We start from the raw sequence: 18,995 nt of genomic DNA, 5'->3' as shown, positions 1-18,995 counted from the left end.
CTACCATATATGCTGGAGGAGCCTGGGAAAGATGGACTGGGAATGGGGGCACTATCACTTTCATCATCCTGAAGCTAATTCACTATGAAAGCTGAAAGACCATGTGAGTGGACATAACTTGATCCCCAGGAAAGTAAATACCCATGTGGCTAATAAATTCTCACCAACACTTCTTAGTGTTCATTGCTTATGACTGATATCTGGGGCTGTATGGAATGAACACTTCTGTGCTGTAATGCATACTTCACCCTCAAGAGACTCTGATGCCATGGGACTGAGCTATCTGTTTTGCCATACCAGCATTTGGTTTTTGCTTGCATGTTTGTGTATTCAGGGGTAGTAGGGAAAGACTACAGTCAGATTTCATTTATAAATAGAATTAGCAAAAATCAGCCATTTAGCTTAGTTGTTTATGGTCTATTAAAATTAGCATTATGGGTACTATAAAAAGAAACTGCCTGTAAAAGAGTTTATGTTCATGTAAGACCACATAATTGAAGGCAGAGTAAGAAACTAAAACTGGAACTCAAACTTTTGTAATGCAACCTCATTGATATCACAGAAAGATCACATTCATCTAATCAAGCATTAAAACAGATTGATTATACTTAGTTTCTAAAGAAGAATGGGTTAGCACAGGAAAAGGACAAGCATTCATGGGTTCAAATATAAACACTGAGTTATGTATTTTAAGAAAAGTTTATTTCCTGAGAGTCCTAAATATTGCCATCATCTCAGTACATATAGGAAGACAACAGAAAGCTTGATGTCTTTTAAGGAAATTTTACTGTCTCCTCTCCAACTCCAGAAGGTGTCCTAGTTAAGTTGCAAGTGCTGTGATCTAATGCTATATCCAAAAGCAAGTTGGAAAGGAAAGCATTTATTTCCCTTATACATCCACATCTTAGCCCATCATTGAAGAAAGTCAGGGCAGGAACCTGGAGACAGATATGATGCAGAATCAACAGAGGGGTCCTGCTTACTGGATTGCTCTCCATGGTATGCTCAGTCTACTTTTTTTATAGAAGCCAGAATAATCAGGCCAGAAGTGGCCCCACCCACAATTGGCTGGGCACTCCCACACCAATCACCAACTAAGCCCTGCAGGCTTGCTCCAACAGGTCCTACAGGACTCTACTCCTCTCCACACACCTCCCTCAACCCCAAGAAATTATACATGTACAGTGAGCAAGATATGAAAAGCTCCCAAGGCTTGATAGAGAGCACAACAGAATAAAATGAAGTCAAAACATCATGGGGAGAAACACCAATGGATGAAGTGTCGATGCCACATATACTGCTACACTTAGGAACCTGAGCTAACAATGTCCCCAGGTTACTTTTCTACCTTTATGGTTTTAAAGAATTAGTTGCTTTTCACTTCCAGCTCATGTATGTCTAACTAGACCATATTTTCCTAAAACCTTATAGGTTCTTCATTATTGTCTCTGAAGTCTTAATTAGAAGGTGGATTCTCTTAGTTGGTGACTTCTGGCTGTAAACTCCCCAACAGGAAAAAAAGTATAATCCATTGTTAACACTGGCTTAGAAAATAAATTAAGTATTTGAATAGTATTTTTAATAAGGCTAAAAAAGCCTTCAAGTACTTATGTAAAACGTTTTAGTTCAGGAACTCTTAAGAAAACAAATAAAAAGTGTAAGCTATTAGAATTAAATTCAGTCATAAAATTTTCAATAAGAATTTTTGTTTGTACTAATAAGGTGCTAGCTTCCTGGGTCTACTAAGTTTAATCATAAAGGCTAAAGGAGGAAGAACTATTCTGGCAGCTCAACTGTTTGCACACTCAGTTCCCAGCTGGTGGTGATGTTTTACAAAGTTGTATAGCTTTTAGGAGGGGAATACTAGAAAGAGTGGTTATGGTGGAAGGGGGCAGGTCTTCATGTTTACACCCCAAACCTATTCCAAACTTTTCTCTCCTTCCTGTTCCAATGAGGAGATGTGAACTAGCTGCTGTTGCCAACTCCAGCCTATCATGTGTCCTCCATAGAGCAACTTGCTTTCACGCCCTCTCCCTTCAGTTGTTCTTGTCAGGTATTTGGTCACCTTAACAGGGAAAGCAGCTAATATGAGAACATTTTCCATTACTCCTTATGTGATAAACTAATGTTGCTATTACCAAACATCCAGGAATAATGCCCTGTGTAAACGGGCATCAACACACTATCTAAAACAACCTATTGCACCCTAAGCAAGAGCTCAGCACAGATCTACTAATCCCCTCACTGACCCTGAAAACATCATTTACTTTCACCTCTACAGCCTCAGACAGCTCACACATCCCTGGCATCCAAACCCAAAGACTGCTCAAGAATAAACTGAACACCATTCCTCTCTTGAGTAACCAACTCTAATATGACAAGCATTCTGTGAGCCATGTCACAGAGCATGAGATCCCACAACTCCAACAGCACCCTGCCTCTACTCACTACTTCCCTTCAGCTGTGGACATGTAGGACAGACAGACCACAAACTGCTGACTCTCACTATGCTAGTCTACCCGGTAATGTCTATCATACTGCACCCACATGGAACACAAAGATAAATATTTGTGAAATAAGTAGTGTATATGTATTTTTAATTTCTCATCTGCATATGAAACAGTGCATAAATTTATACAAGGAAAATATGAGCAGATTCTGTTTTCCTTGGAGCACCCAAATTCAGGAGCCTTTGACCAGGTGAAGCTTTTGCTACTATCATTTCTGTTTGTTTGACTTCACTGTTAATCTCAGGACACACTCTTATCAGCCTTTAGTGTGTTGTGATAAATCTCCAGTTACTGAGAATGCATGGCTGCCTCATTAGTCAAGGAATGATTATAATGAAACTACTATAGATTTTACCCCTCCCTTCTGTTCCTATGACCCTCCCTCTTTCACCAAAGGCTTTATTCCAAACAAGTTCAAGCTCTAGCTGCAGAAGAGCCATACTAATGTGCCAACAAAAGAGGACAGTGTGCTTCTTTAGTCAACGATTCCTGGAAAGGATGATCAAAATCTAGTGGTATAGAGCTAAAAGTATTTGTCCATATCAAACTCGGCTGGAGGCTTCTTTCTCAGTGTTACAAGGGTGCTGAGCAGCAGCAACACGTTTAATAGGGATTAATTTGTCATGAGATCAGATTATCCAGTGGCATCAGACTTGCTTTCTTGCATTTCCATTTTCTGCCATGGGATGGGGAAAAACATACAATATAGACTTCATCACAAGTCAAGCACACATCAGACCCACATTCTTGAACTTGCAAATTCATGAGCCAAAATGCACCTTGTTACTTTAAAAGTACCCATTCTCAGGAATTCTTTCACTTTACCCAAAACATACAATAACACCTGCTGATGCAGAATATGAAAAAGTACAAAAAAAGTCAGGGCCATGGCCTCACCCCTATCTTGCCAACAGCTTACTCTACTGATAAGCCATACTTTGCCATTGGATGAGGCAGGCACAGCAGAGTTTTGAGATAATCCAGTCTATAAAAGAACAAAAAGTAATGTTCTCACTCTCATCCTCCAGCTTACTATGACACTAAGCAACAAGAAAAGGTAAGAGTCAAAATTCTTTATAGAGCGCACACTTCCAGCACATGTATGCATACTATCTGAGACCTGCCCTAGCCAAAGAAACAGAAGCATCAGACTTTAGAAGTATACAAGCCCACACCATCTACATCTACATCTACATCTACATCTACATCTACATCTACATCTACATCTACATCTACATCTACATACACATATACATATACATCATATACATAGAGTTTCTTGAGTTCCTTGGTAACCTATCATATACAGACTCATTTCTGTGGCTCTTCTGAGAAGAAAGTGTCCATTCACTGTATGAAGTGAACTGCTAGAACCCTGATGAGTTTCCTACTGTGCACAAAGGTGAGGACAAAACCCAAAGCAATGGATTTAGGTCATGCCATACATGGTAAAATGTTCACATTTGCAGATAATTCTTTTTAAAAACTGTCCTTATTCTCCATGTTGAGACTAAGCCTAGCTTCATAATTGCTGGAAGTCAGGTGGAACAATATATTGGAAAAAAAAAGTTACCAGTTCAAGCTGATTTAATTCCTCAGCCATGATCTTCATCCTTTCTGTCCCAGTGAGAAGAAATGTTTTCTGTAGCTTCTGTAACACTAAATGTGCACACCCTATCAATCAACCTAAACCAGTGAGCAATATGTATCACAGACGGATTCTTTCAGGTTCTTTATAACAGTTCTCCCTCACAAACTGGTGGTCTCTCTAGACTGTCTGTGTCTTCTGTTTTCAATCTCCCCCTTGTTTCTTATCTTCTTCATTTCCCATTAAATCCCATCAAACCCATCACCTACCGGTATGATGAACAACTCTCCTTTCAGGGTCTTTTCATTCTGTTTAGGTGGGAGAGTGAATTGATACCTGCTCTCTAGGGAAATCAGAGAGCTGTAGAATTAAAGAATACAGTTAATATGAATTCTCAAGTGTAGTCTGCTAGAGTAACTTCTTTAAGGGAAAAAAATCAGATATCCTGATCTTTGAAATGCTATCAAAAGTAGAATGTGAGTATATTTTTTTTATTTACTTCTACCTATAGTATCCTAATTAGAAGAACTGGCTTACTCAGTTTTGTTTGCAGTAAGCTCAGTTATTAAAAGCCCAGCTTTGTGAGAGCAGTTGGTGTTGCCATCTGGCTAATCCACTCACACCTTGTTTCACTCTTTTCTGCTGCTTGCTGTCCAGAAGTCAACACATCTCCAGACACATATCATGTTGACAGTTAGTACAAATGCCTGTGTAAAGACTGTATGGAGGTCAGTCCATCTTGCCAAGAAAGTATCTAAAAAAAAAAAAAAAAAAAAAAAAAAGAATGTAGCCTTGGGTTAAGCAGAGAGAACAAATGCCCAGGCTTTTTCATAAAACTGTTCTGTGCCCTAAAGTAACTGAATTTCTCTAGCAATCTAACTAACTGGAAACCAGCTTTGCACAATGCGTTCAGCACTAGTAGTCAGTTTTAGCTTTCGTCTCCAAAAGACTGGACACTTAAATTCTTACATATCTGTAATACAGAGTACTCTATAACTAACTTTTATGATCATAAGTTTTTTGTTTTTTTTTTTTTACTGAACACAACTATACTGTCCTAATTTCTGTTCTTAAATACAGAGATAAATATCTAGTCAAACTGAATTAATAATAAAACAATTACATGTGTGTTTGTGCATGTGCACACATATACCGGGTAGGTGGGATACTTTCTGACCTGGGCAAGTTTATCCCTTGGGTAGCCTGGTAGTGCCCGCCCATCAACCACACATCTCCAATTGTCAAAGGTTACTATATTGATGATGAACTTAGTGACAACCTTCCTATCAGCATAGAACACAGAAACCCAGAACTCCTAGACTCAAATGGTCCCCATACCTCAGCCTCCTGAATATCAAAAAGCACTGTACCCACCAAGGATACTTCCCAAAAAGTACCTTGAAAAGGGTGATTTTTGTCATTAGGCAAATATCAGAGTGTTCTTAAATGAACCTAGATGATAACACCCTCTATACACATAGGCTTCATGGTATGGTCTGTGACTCTTAGACTATAAGTTACTATCCTGAACATGTAAGCAAGTATAACACAATGGTATCTGAGTATGCTGATTACTGATTTGCTCCTCATGGTCTGCTCAGCCTGCCTTCTAATATAATCCAGGGCCACTAGTCCAGGGATGGCATTATCCACATTGGACTGAACCCTTCCATAGCAATCATTAATCAAGAAAAATATCACCAAAGTCTTGACTATAGGCCTCTTTTCAATTGAGGTTCCTCTTCACAGACAACACTAGCTTGTGTCAAGTTGACAAAAAAAAAAAAAAAAAAAAAAAAAAACCAGAACAAACACACATTGTGGTGGTCTGAATAAGCATGGCACCCATAGGCTCATATGCTTGAATACTTGTTTCCTAGTAAGTAGAACTGTTTGAGAATTAGGAGGTGTGGCCCTGTTGGAGGAGATATGGCTTTGTTGGAGAAGTTCTCTCAGTGGTAGTAATCGTTGCGGCTCCAGAAGCCCATACTAGGCCCAGATTCTCTCTATCTGTCTGTTTCTCCCTCCCTCTCTCTCTGCCTCTCTCTCTCTCTCTCTCTCTCTCTCTCTCTCTCTCTCTCTCTCTCTCTCTCTCTCCCTCTAAACCATTATATTTCCTTACCTACATTCTGAATGTTTAGATATTTATCCTTATGTACACAAGTAAAAGTTTCATCCCTCCCTCATCAATCAATAAATAAATGATAGATAGATAGATAGATAGATAGATAGATAGATAGATAGATAGATAGATAGATAGATAGATATGATAGATAGATAGATATAAACAAACATCTACTTGCCAGAGACATAGACCATTATAGAAAATCACAACTGATCAAAGCAACCAGAATAAGTGACTCTGTGGTGCTATGTGGTGCTAGCCAGACTTGAGATTTTATATATATATCACAACTCCTGCACCTAAGGCTCAAGGATCATAGTGTGAAAAGGGAGTAGAAAGATTGTAAAGGCCAGAAGAATGAAACTTACTTGAATACTTCAATATGTAAAGATAATATCTAAACATTCAGAATGTGGATAAGGGATTATAATGGTTTAGAGGGAGACACACACATACACAGAGAGAAAGAGAGAGAGAGACAGACAGACAGACAGACAGACAGACAGACAGACACAGACACAGACAGAGAGACAGTTAGTTAGCTGTGAGATTTAATCTTCTAGAAATGGAGAAGCAATACCTATGAAATCTCATCAACTGCCTAAACACAACCTAAAGAATGATGACAGCAATAGACACACTCAGGTGGAAGGGGAAAATATCATAGTGTCTCAACCCAAGATGAAGACCTAAAGACAGCTAAAGAATTCTAAGAGCAGTAGAAATAATCTTTCCTAGGGAAGAGCCCTAAAATTGGTTATTCATTACCAAGTGGTCAGCCATAAAATTATATACACACAAATAACATTATACAGAATTAGCAGTATTTAACTATATAGTTAGACACATACACCTGTAACAACAACTGAATAAATAGAGGGCATGAATTTGATAGTAGGCAAGGCATAGGTACATAAGAAGGACTGAAGGGAGGATAGGGAAGAGGGAAAATTATGTATTTTAATTTTTAAAAGTAAAACACAATTTTTAAAAAGTCAACTAAAGTATTGTAGCTCCCAACCATACCATCAGGCAAAAATGGTGCTGTGAATATTCTTCAAATTTAAAGGATTCCATTTTCTTTTCTGTAAGAGAAAATGAAGCAGAAGTGGCACATGTGGGGAAAGTCATTCAATTACTTAAGTCCAGAGCATTTAATGTTAAATGAATGTACATATAAAGTACTTAATTCTATGTCTAGTCAAGGATAAAGAGGGATGGAAGACTAGAAAGATGGCTCAGTTGACAAACTGCCTATAATGCATATATGAGGGCCTGAATTTGGATACTGAGCATACACATAAAAGCAAGCCTTGATGACATGCTTGAAACTCCAGGACTCAGGGAAGAAATGAAGTGTGAAAAGGGCCATCAAGGACAATGAATTCCAAGGGCTTACTAACCAGACACTATAGACAATTGTGAGCTCTTGGGGTCAATGGAAAACAAAATGGAACATTATCAAGGACCACGCCTAAAGTGCCTCTGTCATCCACAGTCATGTACACACATATAAAACACACACATACAAACACTAATACACATATGTACCCACACACATATGCATATATAAATACAAATACTAAACGAAGAAAGGAGAGAGAGAGAGAGAGAGAGAGAGAGAAGAGAGAGAGAGAGAGAGAGAGAGAGAGAGAGAGAGAGAGAGAGATTAAATAGTGAGTAAAGGAATCAGAGGGAAAGGAAAGTGGGAGGAAGTAGGAAACCCAGAGGATGATGCAAATAATTTAGGTGTGCCCTTGCATAACTATAAAATCCATAATTTTCTGTCCCACAGAAAAAGCCTAAAGGAGATATAAAGAGCTAAAAGAGACATAAAGAACTAAAGTGCTGAAGGTTCGTTCAGTAACCCAGACCTTGAATATGTGCCCAGTTTCAACTGAGTACCAGGACTTGTCCATTCTTCCCTGCTAGTCTGAGCAATAGTGGCTCCTGAATACACAGGATTCAGAGTAGCAATATGAACACTGTAAGTGAACAGCCATGGTACACAGCCAAATTATCACTCTTTATCTCAGAGAGGAAAGGCAGCCTTGCTTATCTCAGGATGAAAATGCAACCTGCTGTGCACTCTGCCATCTTCTTGCCTCTCTGCTTAGGAAAGAGCAGCACTTCTTCCTCCTGAAAACACTCAAATGGCACTCTGAAGAGAATGTGCTTTCTGTCAGACACAGCAGTAACTTAAATCTTAAAGATTACAGACACCATAAATTAGTGCCAAGAACTTATGTGTCTGTTTTCCAGTCTTTTACGGTGTACAGTCAAATTTCCTGGTTCTCTTAAAATTAGCTTATTTCAGAACATGAAACTGTCCTTAATATGTCTTAGAATCAAAATTAATTTCACAAATACAGACAATGCATATCTGCCAAGGACCAGGTTTGGAGAGGGATTCTTAGGAAAGAGTGTCTGAGAGTAGAGAAAGAATAATTTGAAGACAAATTGTGGGTCGAAGCTGACAGCCTACATTCTGTTTGAGACAGCTCTACAGATTAATTTTTGTTTGAGACAGTTTTCTCCTAGAGATAGTTTTGAGACAGCTCTCTCTTGCTAGAATGAATTCTGAAAACTCTTTGGATAGCTCATGGGTTTTTTTTCATCAATTTTGTTTTAATCTGCTAGAAAAAAATAATGGATTTTCCATTCAATTCAGACATCCTGTTAGAAAAATTCTAAAAGTAATTCTTGGGTTTTCTGATCAAAATCAGAAAGCCTCCCACCCCCAAAAAATATCTAAAAGAGCTGGGTTACCTTTCAAAGCAGTTCTCTCTATAGCTTCCAGAAAACATTCTAAAACAGCTATATTCAGTCTTCAAACAGCTTTCTCTAGATAGCTCCTAGAAAAAACTTTTAAAGAGCTGTGTTCACTCTTCAGACAGCTTTCTCTGGAAATCTCTGTCTCCTGCAAGTCAAAGCCCAGTCTTTTATTTACATCAATTCAGTCATTTACACTAGGTTCCTTACTGATTTTCCCACAAATCAACAGTCCATGACTCCAGCCCCGTGATTCTTAGAAAGAGACAGCAAGCATATATTTTTAAACATTGCAAATGAACTCAGACATCTGCCTGCTTTCATAATCACAGGCAATAAGCTAATTGGGTAGGATCTTGTTCTGAGATCACATTTCCTATCATCCCTGGGCCTAACCTCAATTTGTCTCAGGACAACCTTGAACTCAGAAATCTTCCTGTCTTTGTATGTTCCTGAAAGCTGGCTCATAGTACAGCTGTGTCTGTCTTTTTAGGTTCATGAAGCCCCTCCTATAATTCATATTGCATACTTATATTTTGCGTAGTTGAGAATTTTTTTTTAACTCATGTATCCAGAGTTCTTTCCAACAGCCTTAATGGGTGTTCTGAAGCTCTCAGTATTTAACATTTTTGCTAAGGACATAGACATAACCTCACCTCCCAGACTTATACTATTTCTGATTATCATGGAGTCATTAACCTTGGTAGAGGGGACATTCCATCATAACCTTGGCAGGGACACACACACACAAACACACACACACACACACACACACGTCTCATAGCCAGCAACTGTCAACATGTGTGAAGGCTCTTATCCTGCTGGCTCTGTTCTAGTGACAGGAAACCATGTCATACCATCCCATCCATATTGCCAAGCAGGACTCAGCACTCATTATAAACATTATGTGTTAAAAAATATTAAGAGCAAGATATGCTTATTCAAAGTACTGTAAACAAAACAATTTTAATTCTTATATTATAGAAAGGATCAATTATTTGAACTATAGTCTACACTTGGGAAATAAAGTATAAATATTAAAAAGGCAAAATAGGTGTTTGGAAAATAGGTGAGTTGGTAGGCATAATGACGTGTTCAGATCATACATATCTGGATTCCTAGACTGGAAGGGCAGGCAAAGGCAAGCAAATCCCAGAGCTGGCTAGCCAGATAGGTTAACTATTCAGTAAGATCCAGGTCCAGGAGAGAGCACTTCTCAAAAGATATGATGGTTAAGGTAGAAGGCACCAGAGGCCAACCTCTGTATACACTCTAGATGTACATCCACTCACTATTTTTAAAATTGTTGTTATGGGAGGGGGAAGGTTGTATGCCTAAATACATAAATGAAAATTGCTAAGTCTGCATGTTATTTGTATGTATATAATTTCATGGCTGATCATTTGGTATTAGGAAACCAATTTGGGGGCTCTTTTCCTGTTCTCAGAATTCCTTAGCCTTTAGTTCTTTATCCAAGGTTGATACCACAATGATATTTCTGCCTTGCATGTGAGTGTGTCTATTGGTGTCACCATTGTTCTCTCATACACAAGCACACATGTACACACATTACACACAAGAAAGAAAGAAAGAAAGAAAGAAAGAAAGAGAGAGAGAGAGAGAGAGAGAGAGAGAGAGAGAGAGAGAGAGAGAAAAGGGGGAAAAGAAAGGAAAAATATGAACTATGGAAAGAGGACCCTTTACTCACAGAAGTACAGCTCAACGTCATTTGTTCATTTTCATACACACAGTTATAAACTGTGTCTATCAATTCCCCCAGCTACAGTAGACTGTTAAAAACAACAACATGAGTCAAGCATGCTGAGGGTGGAAAAGAGTACCACTGATAGCATGGTATTCATCCAGGAATATGAATGAAATTTGAGAAATATTAAGACTATTGTCAAAAATTTCAGTTGGGAAAAATGTGGGTACACACTTCTTTTCTACCTGGAGCTTAACTGAGATCTCTACAACAATGCTTCCAGAATACTGCATCATTACTGAGTAGGCAGTTCTATATCTTTTGTGTTCCCACAGTATTTCCTTGTTCATGTGAGGATGAACATCTACCCATACACCTATATCCGTAGGTCACTTTTTAAACATCTTTACCTCATGACACTCAACAGCACAGAGGTTTGTATTTCTCGTGCTTTACTTTAAATTCCAATTAATTCAATGACCCTATTATTTTTATTATATCTTCTAAAAGTTGCAATTATCAGAATATAGACATATTTAAGTGATTTAAAGTAAGAGAATAGGCTTTTCATCAGAGGAAAGAGATTCTTGATTGAATTCACAGCAATAACTCATGTGGCTGGGTGCCAGAGACATTTTAATATTTGCTTGACTAAACAATCAGCTCAGTGTTTGGCATTCTTCAGATACAATATTTAAGTTATCAAAATGTACATAAATACATACACATAAGAAAACACAAATAATCTTCCTACAGAAAAGATGGCCACCTAGATTAAAGAGCATACATGGCTTTGTGGATTCATTTTCAGGGGAGGTGAGAACTAATCACAGCAAAAACTGATTCATTTCTAAACCTTCCAGGTTTTCCAATGGCCTCACCTCTAAGATTTTAAGACTAACAAAGAATAAATACTTTGTTATTTTCACAAATAAAACTTCTTCAATAATTTTCTATCAAAGTATGAATAAGGTTACCAAAACATGCTAAGATATTAAGAAAAAAGCACTTTGTGTTACATTAACTATTTAACACAGCACAACATACAAGATATGAAATTCAGTACTAACATTTCAAAATTAAAGATCTTTCAAGAGAACTTCAATTTCTACTGTCTGGATACATGGATAAGCAGTGTTCTGGCTTTTACTTTTAAAGCAAAACAACAGATTTATAAGAGTGATCATCTCTGCTATGATACACCATTGCAAACCTTGCTCTGGAGAAATCCTGCAGAGTTTCTCCTACAAGGGTTATCTTACTCTCACAGATGAATCTACTCTTGCCATGTAGACAATTAGGAGTAGTATAACAACTAAAAACATTGTAGGTTTGAAATGCAGCATTGTCTTGTGGGAAATACTCAATATTGTAGGGCTTGTACTACTGTGAACAAATTAGAAAGCTATATTCCATTTCCCTGCTGGATGCACAACCTTTAAATGCTAAAGCAGTCCTCCACTGTTCACATGACAACCTCTCCCTGAATTGTCAAACAATTCCACAGGACAAAAATCATGGATTTTTTTTTTTTTTCTGCAAAGCAGTTGAACATTCAGACAGCCTTGACCTAGAGATGAGAGGAGTGAAGACTCATCGGTCCTGTGTTCTATTTTTAGTCCTACTCATGGAGTTAGTTAAAAAGAAGAAGAAATAACTTTCTCCTTCCCAAGATACTTAGTGTTTTTAAGCATTCACAGAAAGCCACAGCTCGTTATACATGGAGTGGTTTTCCCCTGGCCTGATCATTCATGCCACTAGTGAGTGATATCCGAAAGTGTACAGGGTAAGCATCCAGTCAGCATCATATGCGTACTTGAGTAAAGGCCTCAACCATTGATAATTCCAAAGATAGAATAAATTTAGTCTGCAGTCAAGTTGAAAAACACTTCATAGAAGACTAGTTTCATGAATCAGGGCTACCTGTGTACTGTATCCGTGTACCTGATAGCACTGGGGAGGTGGACTAGGAAACAGACTAGCCTGGGCCATGCAGAAAACCCTGTCTTGATTTTGTTTTCTGCCAACTTGAAAGGTGTGATAGTGTCTAGGTCCAGGTTTCTCCTGTGAAGAAAGAGTTGTTGGGAGACACAACCTCTCTTTTTTAGAGATCTAGAGATAAATAGTATCTAAACTGCCAACATAAGAAGGAATAAGAAACTCTCAAAAGCTAGGCTTATAACTTTGGCATTCACAACCTCTCTTTTTTAGAGATCTAGAGATAAATAGTGTCTAAACTGCCAACATAAGAAGGAATAAGAAACTCTCAAAAGCTAGGCTTATAACTTTGGCATTCCTACCAATGTGGCCAAAGACATTTCTAAAGAGACCTTGACTTATGCCAAGTGGAAAATGTCTTCCCATGTGTCCTGGTGGCTAAGGTGACGAGAAAGAGAAACACAGTTACTGTCCATTAAAATGTAGTCAAAAGCAACTCAGGTGGAGACCCTCTGCTCAAACAAAGGCCAAGCTGGCCACAAGAAGTCAAAGTAGGCCACCTACCCTTGAACCTCCCTGACTCTTTTGGTGCACCACTCCCATTATCCTCAATCCTCCCTCCCTTCTCACCACCATGTCCTAGTTCCTAACTCAGGCAGAAAACAACAGCTCAACAAGAATCCTCTCTGGTTGTAGAACATCAAGTGGGCTGTCTGCCCACTGATCCCCCTTATCTCAGTGCCCCCCACCCTATTCCCAATCATGTCAATCCTTCTTGTGCCCTATTCCAGACACCAACTCTGGCAGACACCACCTGTTCAACCAGAAGCCATAGAGGCTACAAGAAATCCAGCCCCTAACTCTGTTAGAAACACCCCACTCAAATATAGGCCACAAATACCAGAGGACCAGAGAGGAGACAAAAAACAAACAAATAAATAAATAAACAAACAAATAAACAAAGGAACAAAACACACACCTGACATAGAGAAACTCAGAAATCAGCACTATAATCATCTTAGAACCAGATGGTTAGACACCAGCATAGGAACATGATCAACAACAGCCAAGGCAATATATCATGACCAGAGCCCAGCTATTTTACCACAGCAGGCGCTAAATATTTCAACACAGCTGAAGCACAAGGAAAAGACCTTAAAAGCAAACTTAATGATGGTAATAGGGGTTCTTAAAGAGGAAATGAATAAATCCCTTACAGAAAACCAGGAAAATACAAGGAAATTGGAGGAAATTCATAAGTCCCTTAAAGAAAGCAAAGAAAAATAGTCAAAATAAATAAAACTGTTCAAGACTTGAAAATAGAAGTAGAAGCAATAAAGGAAGCACAAATTAAGGGGAATCTAGAAATAAAAAAAAAATCTAGATAGGTGCATAGGAACTATAGAGGCAAGCCTCATAAATATAATATAGATGGGAGATAGAATCAAAGTCATTGAAATTACAATAAAATTAATGAATACATCTATCAAAGAAAATGTTAAAGTCTAAAAACTTCCTGGGACAAAATATGTAACAATCGGGGCACTATGAAAAAATCAAACCTAAGAATAATAGGAATTAAGGTAGAAAAAGAGTACCAGCTCAAAAGCCCAGAAAACATTTTCAATAAAACTATATAAGAAAATTTTCCTAACCTAAAAAGTGGCATGTCTATTAAGGTATAATAAGCATACTGAACACTTAATATATTGAACCAGAAAAGAAGATTCCCCTCATCACATAATAATCAAAAACAGTAAGCATGCTGAACAAAGAATATTAAGAACTGTGAAGGAAAAAAGACCAAGTAACACATAAAATACATAGAATCACATGTGACTTTTCAGAGGAGACACTAAAAGCCACAAGAGCTTAGACAGAAGTGCTGCAGACACTAAAAGACCAAGATGCCAGCAGAGGTGACTATACTCAGCAAAACTTTCAATCACCATACAGAAAATAAAACATTTTGTGACAAAATCAAATTTAAACAATATCTACAAACCCAGTCTTACAGAATGTGCTAGAAGGAAAAATCCAAACCAAGGAATTTAACTACACACACAAAAACACCAGAAATAAACAATTTCATACTACCAAGACCAAAGGAAGGGAAGCATACACACATACACCACCACCACTGCCACCATCACCATCACCAAAACCACAACAAAATAATAGGAATTAATATCATTAGCCACCAATCTCTTTCACTATTAATGGACTCAATTCCCCAATAAAAGGACACAGATCAACACAATGGATATGAAAACAGGACTTATCCATCTGCTGCACTCAAGGACCACACCTCAATATCAAGATATTCCTATCAAATGGACCTGAAAAGCAAGCTGGTGTAGCCATGTTAATATCTAAAATAATCGACTTCAAGCCAAAATTTATTAAAAAGATGACAAAGGACCCTATGTAGTCAAAGGAGAAAAATCTATCCACATAATGTATCAGTTCTTAACATCTATGTCCCAAACAGAAAGGCATCCACTTTTTAAAAAGAAACATTACCAAAGCTTATGTTACATACTGATGTTCACACACTGATGGTTGGATCACCTCGTCCAGACAACAAATAGAGGAATACTGGTGCTATTTGACATAAAAAAAGGAACCTAACAGAATTTTTCAGAATATTTATAGATCATTTCACCCGTATGCAAAAGAATATACCTTCTTCTCAGTAACACATGGAACTGTCTCCAAAATTGTCCACAAACTTGGACACAATACAAGTCTCAATAGATATAAGAAAATAGATTCCCTGCATCCTACCAGACCACCACGAACTAAATCTGGTTATCAACAACAGAAAGCCTACAAATTCTCCTGAAAACTGACTGTCTACTGAATTAAAAATGAGCCAAGACAGACATGAAGAAAGAAATTAGTTTCTAGAGTTCAATGAAATAAACACACAGCATATTCAAACTCCTGGAATACAATGAAAATTGTGCTAAAAGGAAAGAAAGTTCACAGCACTTAGTGCCTATGCAAAATAATTGAAGAGATTTCTTACTAGCAACCTAATCACATACCTCAAAGCTCCAGAACAAAAAGAAATACACACATCCAAGATGGCAAGAATAATCAAATTGAGGGCTAAAATCAATAAAATAGAAGAGAATGATATAAAAAATTCAATGAAGCAAATAGTTGGTTCTTTGAGAAAATCAACAAGATAGACAAACCCTTATCTAAGCTAACTAAAAGATAGAAAAAGAATATCAAAATTAAAAAAGTAGAAACAAACAGGGAGACAACAACAGACACCAACAACATAAAGAGAATCATAAGGACATACTTTAAAAACCTGTATGCCACCAAATTGGAAAATCTAAAGGAAATAGGTAACTTTCTTGATAGGCAGCACTTGCCAAAGCTTAAGCAGACAGATAAGCAATGTAAATAGACCTGTGAGCCCTGGTAAAGTAGAAGCAGTAAGGAGCTAAAGGGATCTGTAACCCTATAGGTGGAACAACATTATGAACTAACCAGTACCCCAGAGCTCTTGACTCTAGCTGCATATGTAGCAGAAGATGGCCTAGTTGGCCATCACTGGAAAGAGAGGCCCATTGGACTTGCAAACTTTATATGCCCCAGTACAGGGGAATGCCAGGGCCAAAAAGTGGGAGTGGGTGGGTAGGGGAGTGGGTGGGTAGGGGAGTGGGTGGGGGGAGGCTATGGGGGACTTTTGGGATAGCATTGGAAATGTAAATGAGGAAAATACCTAATAAAAAATATTTTAAAAAAAAGTTTCCAAACAACAGTCACAAAACAAAACCTAAGGCCACATAGTTTTATTGAAGAATTCTATCAGGATTTCAAAGGAAAGCAAGCACCAATAATCCTTAAATTATTCAACAAAATAGAAACAGAAAAAACACTTCTCAATTCACTTTATGAGAAAACAGTTACCCTGATACTTAGACCTGATAAAGAATCAACAAAAAATAGAATTACAGTCCAATTTCCCTTATGAACAAAGATTCAAAACTAGTAAAATATTTGTACACAAAACACAAGGATTGTGGCCTCCCTTCCCCCAGCCTGGAACCTGCTTGCTCAAGGGTGGAGCTAACTGCTCATTCGTCCTGCCACGCCTACTGCTGGAACCTGCCTTTGCTGCCTGGAGGCACACACGTGTTCGTCCTGCTACTGGACCCTGAGTTACTTGGCGGGAAGTTGGGTTCCCTCCCCCTTCCTTTATAACTGAGTGTCTGAAAATAGTAAAATTGAGCCTTGATCAGAATGTTTGTTGTCTTGGCTCCATTGTTTCTTCCGCCCCGTCTAGATTCCTCTCTTTTCAGTTCGAACTGCCATTCTCAGTTGAACCGTTTGTGTTGTGGACTGCGGGCAGGCCACAACAAAGGATAATCAAAAGGATTATTTACTATGATCAAATAGGCTTTATTGCAGAGATGCAGGGGTGGTTCAACACATGGCAATCAGTAAATATATTCCACCATATAAATAAACTGATAGAAAAATCCCACATATCATCTCATTATATGCCAAAAAAAGCCTTTGACAAATCTCAAATCCCATCATGATAGTACTGGAGACGTTAGGGATACATGGGATACACCTAAGTATAATAGACAACTAACAGCAAGCCTATACCTAAAATCAAATTTAATGGAGAGAAATTCAAAGCAACTCCATTAAAATCAGAAACATGAAAAGGCTGACTGCTCTCTCCATGTCTATTCAATATAGCACCTAAAATTTCACCTACAGCAATAAGACAACTGAAGGGGATGAAGAGGATACAAATTATATCCAAAGTATTATATTTGAAGATGATATGATAGTATACATAAATGATCCTATAAATTCCACTAAAGAACTCCTATAACTGAAAAACACTTTCTGAAAAGTTACTGGATAAAAAGATTAAATTAAAAAATTAAAAATAACAAGATAAAAATAAAATCAGTAGCTCTTCTATATATAAATGGCAAATTGACTGACATAGAAATCAGGAAAACAACATCTTTACAATAGCCTCAAATTATATGAAATGTCAAGGATTTGAAGAAAGAAATTGAAGAAGACCTCACTTGGTCATGAATTGGTAAAATTAACATAGTAAAAATGACCATTCTGCCAAAATCAATGTACAGATTCAATGCAACAATAAAAATTCCTTCATAATTCTTTGTGGACCTTGAAAGGACAATACTCAACTTCATATGGAAAAACAAAAAAATCCAAAATAGTTAATTCAATTCTGAATAGTAATAAATCTTCAAGATATATCACCATACTTGATTTCAAGATCTAGTAATAATAGCCGCATGGTATTAGCACCAAAATAGACATGCTGATTGGTGCAATCCAATTGAAGAGCCAGACATAAATCCATGCACCTATGGACATCTAATTTTGATTAAAAAAAAAAAAAAAAAGCACTGGTGTATTTTTAAGAAATACACACCAGGAAAAAGAAAGTATCCTCAAGCTATGATGTTGGTCTTAACTGGATATCAGCATATGAATGAAAAAAGATCCATATCTATCACCCTGTGCACAACTCAAGTCTAAATAGATCAAAGACTTCTACATAAAACCAACTGAAACTGATAGAAAAGAAAATGAGAAATAACTTTGAATGCATTGGCACAGGAGACAAGTTCCTGAACAGAATCCTGATAGTAAAGGAACCAAGATAAACAATTAACAAATGAAACTGGAAAGCTTCTGAAAGACAAAGAACACCATCATCAAAAGGACCAAAGCGAATGGAAAAAGATTTTCTTCAACTCCACATCTAATAGATGGCTAATATTCAAAATATATAAAAAAAACTAAACATCAACAAAGAGTATAATCCAATTCTTAAAAAATGAGGGAAAGATCTAAACAGAGAATTTTCGATAGAGGAGCCTCATATAGCTGAGAAACAGTTTTTTTTTCTTAAAGGTTCAACATCCTTAGCTATCAGAGAAATACAAATCTGACACTACTCTGAGATTCCATCTTACACCTGCCCTAATGACTAATGTGGAGCAAATGGAACAATCTTCTATTGCTGGTGAGAGGGCAAACTTCTACAGTCACCATGGAAATCAATATGGTGGTTCCTCAGAAAATTGCAAATTGATCTATCTCAAGATTCAGCTACGGCACTCTTAGACATACACCTAAAAGATGTTCTATCCTATCACAAAGAGACATGCTCATCCTTGTCTAGAACAGCTTTTTGCATAATAGCCACAAACTAGAAATAACCTAGATGTCCCTCAAACAAAGAATGAATAATGAAAATGTGGTACATAGACACAGTGGAGTATTTTTCAGTTGAAAACAATGACATTTGAAGTCAAATGAATGGAATAAGAA

General features: G+C 37.5%; 1 protein-coding gene across 8 annotated transcripts in view; it reads right to left on the bottom strand.

The window, feature by feature from the left end:
• Nucleotides 1-18,995, bottom strand: part of Ccdc85a (coiled-coil domain containing 85A) — a 211,560-nt gene that overhangs the window by 175,859 nt on the left and 16,706 nt on the right. For 3 of the 8 annotated variants that reach the window (XR_015044797.1, XM_085829060.1, XM_085829061.1), the window contains exon 3: nt 7,250-7,308. The exons of the other annotated variants lie outside the window; for them this stretch is intronic. Coding sequence is in view for 2 of the 3 variants with exons in the window: in XM_085829060.1 (XP_085685186.1) it covers nt 7,250-7,308 (59 nt within the window). In the remaining variant the exon portion in view is untranslated. The remainder of the gene's footprint in view (nt 1-7,249; nt 7,309-18,995) is intronic. 8 annotated transcript variants of the gene reach the window in all.

This window comes from Mus caroli, unplaced genomic scaffold (genome assembly GCF_978045245.1).
Source record: "Mus caroli unplaced genomic scaffold, Mus_caroli_1 scaffold_13, whole genome shotgun sequence".
Taxonomy (NCBI): domain Eukaryota; kingdom Metazoa; phylum Chordata; class Mammalia; order Rodentia; family Muridae; genus Mus; species Mus caroli.
The sequence above is the reverse complement of the archived record's forward strand: the minus strand, read 5'-3'. Positions and strand labels throughout refer to the sequence as shown.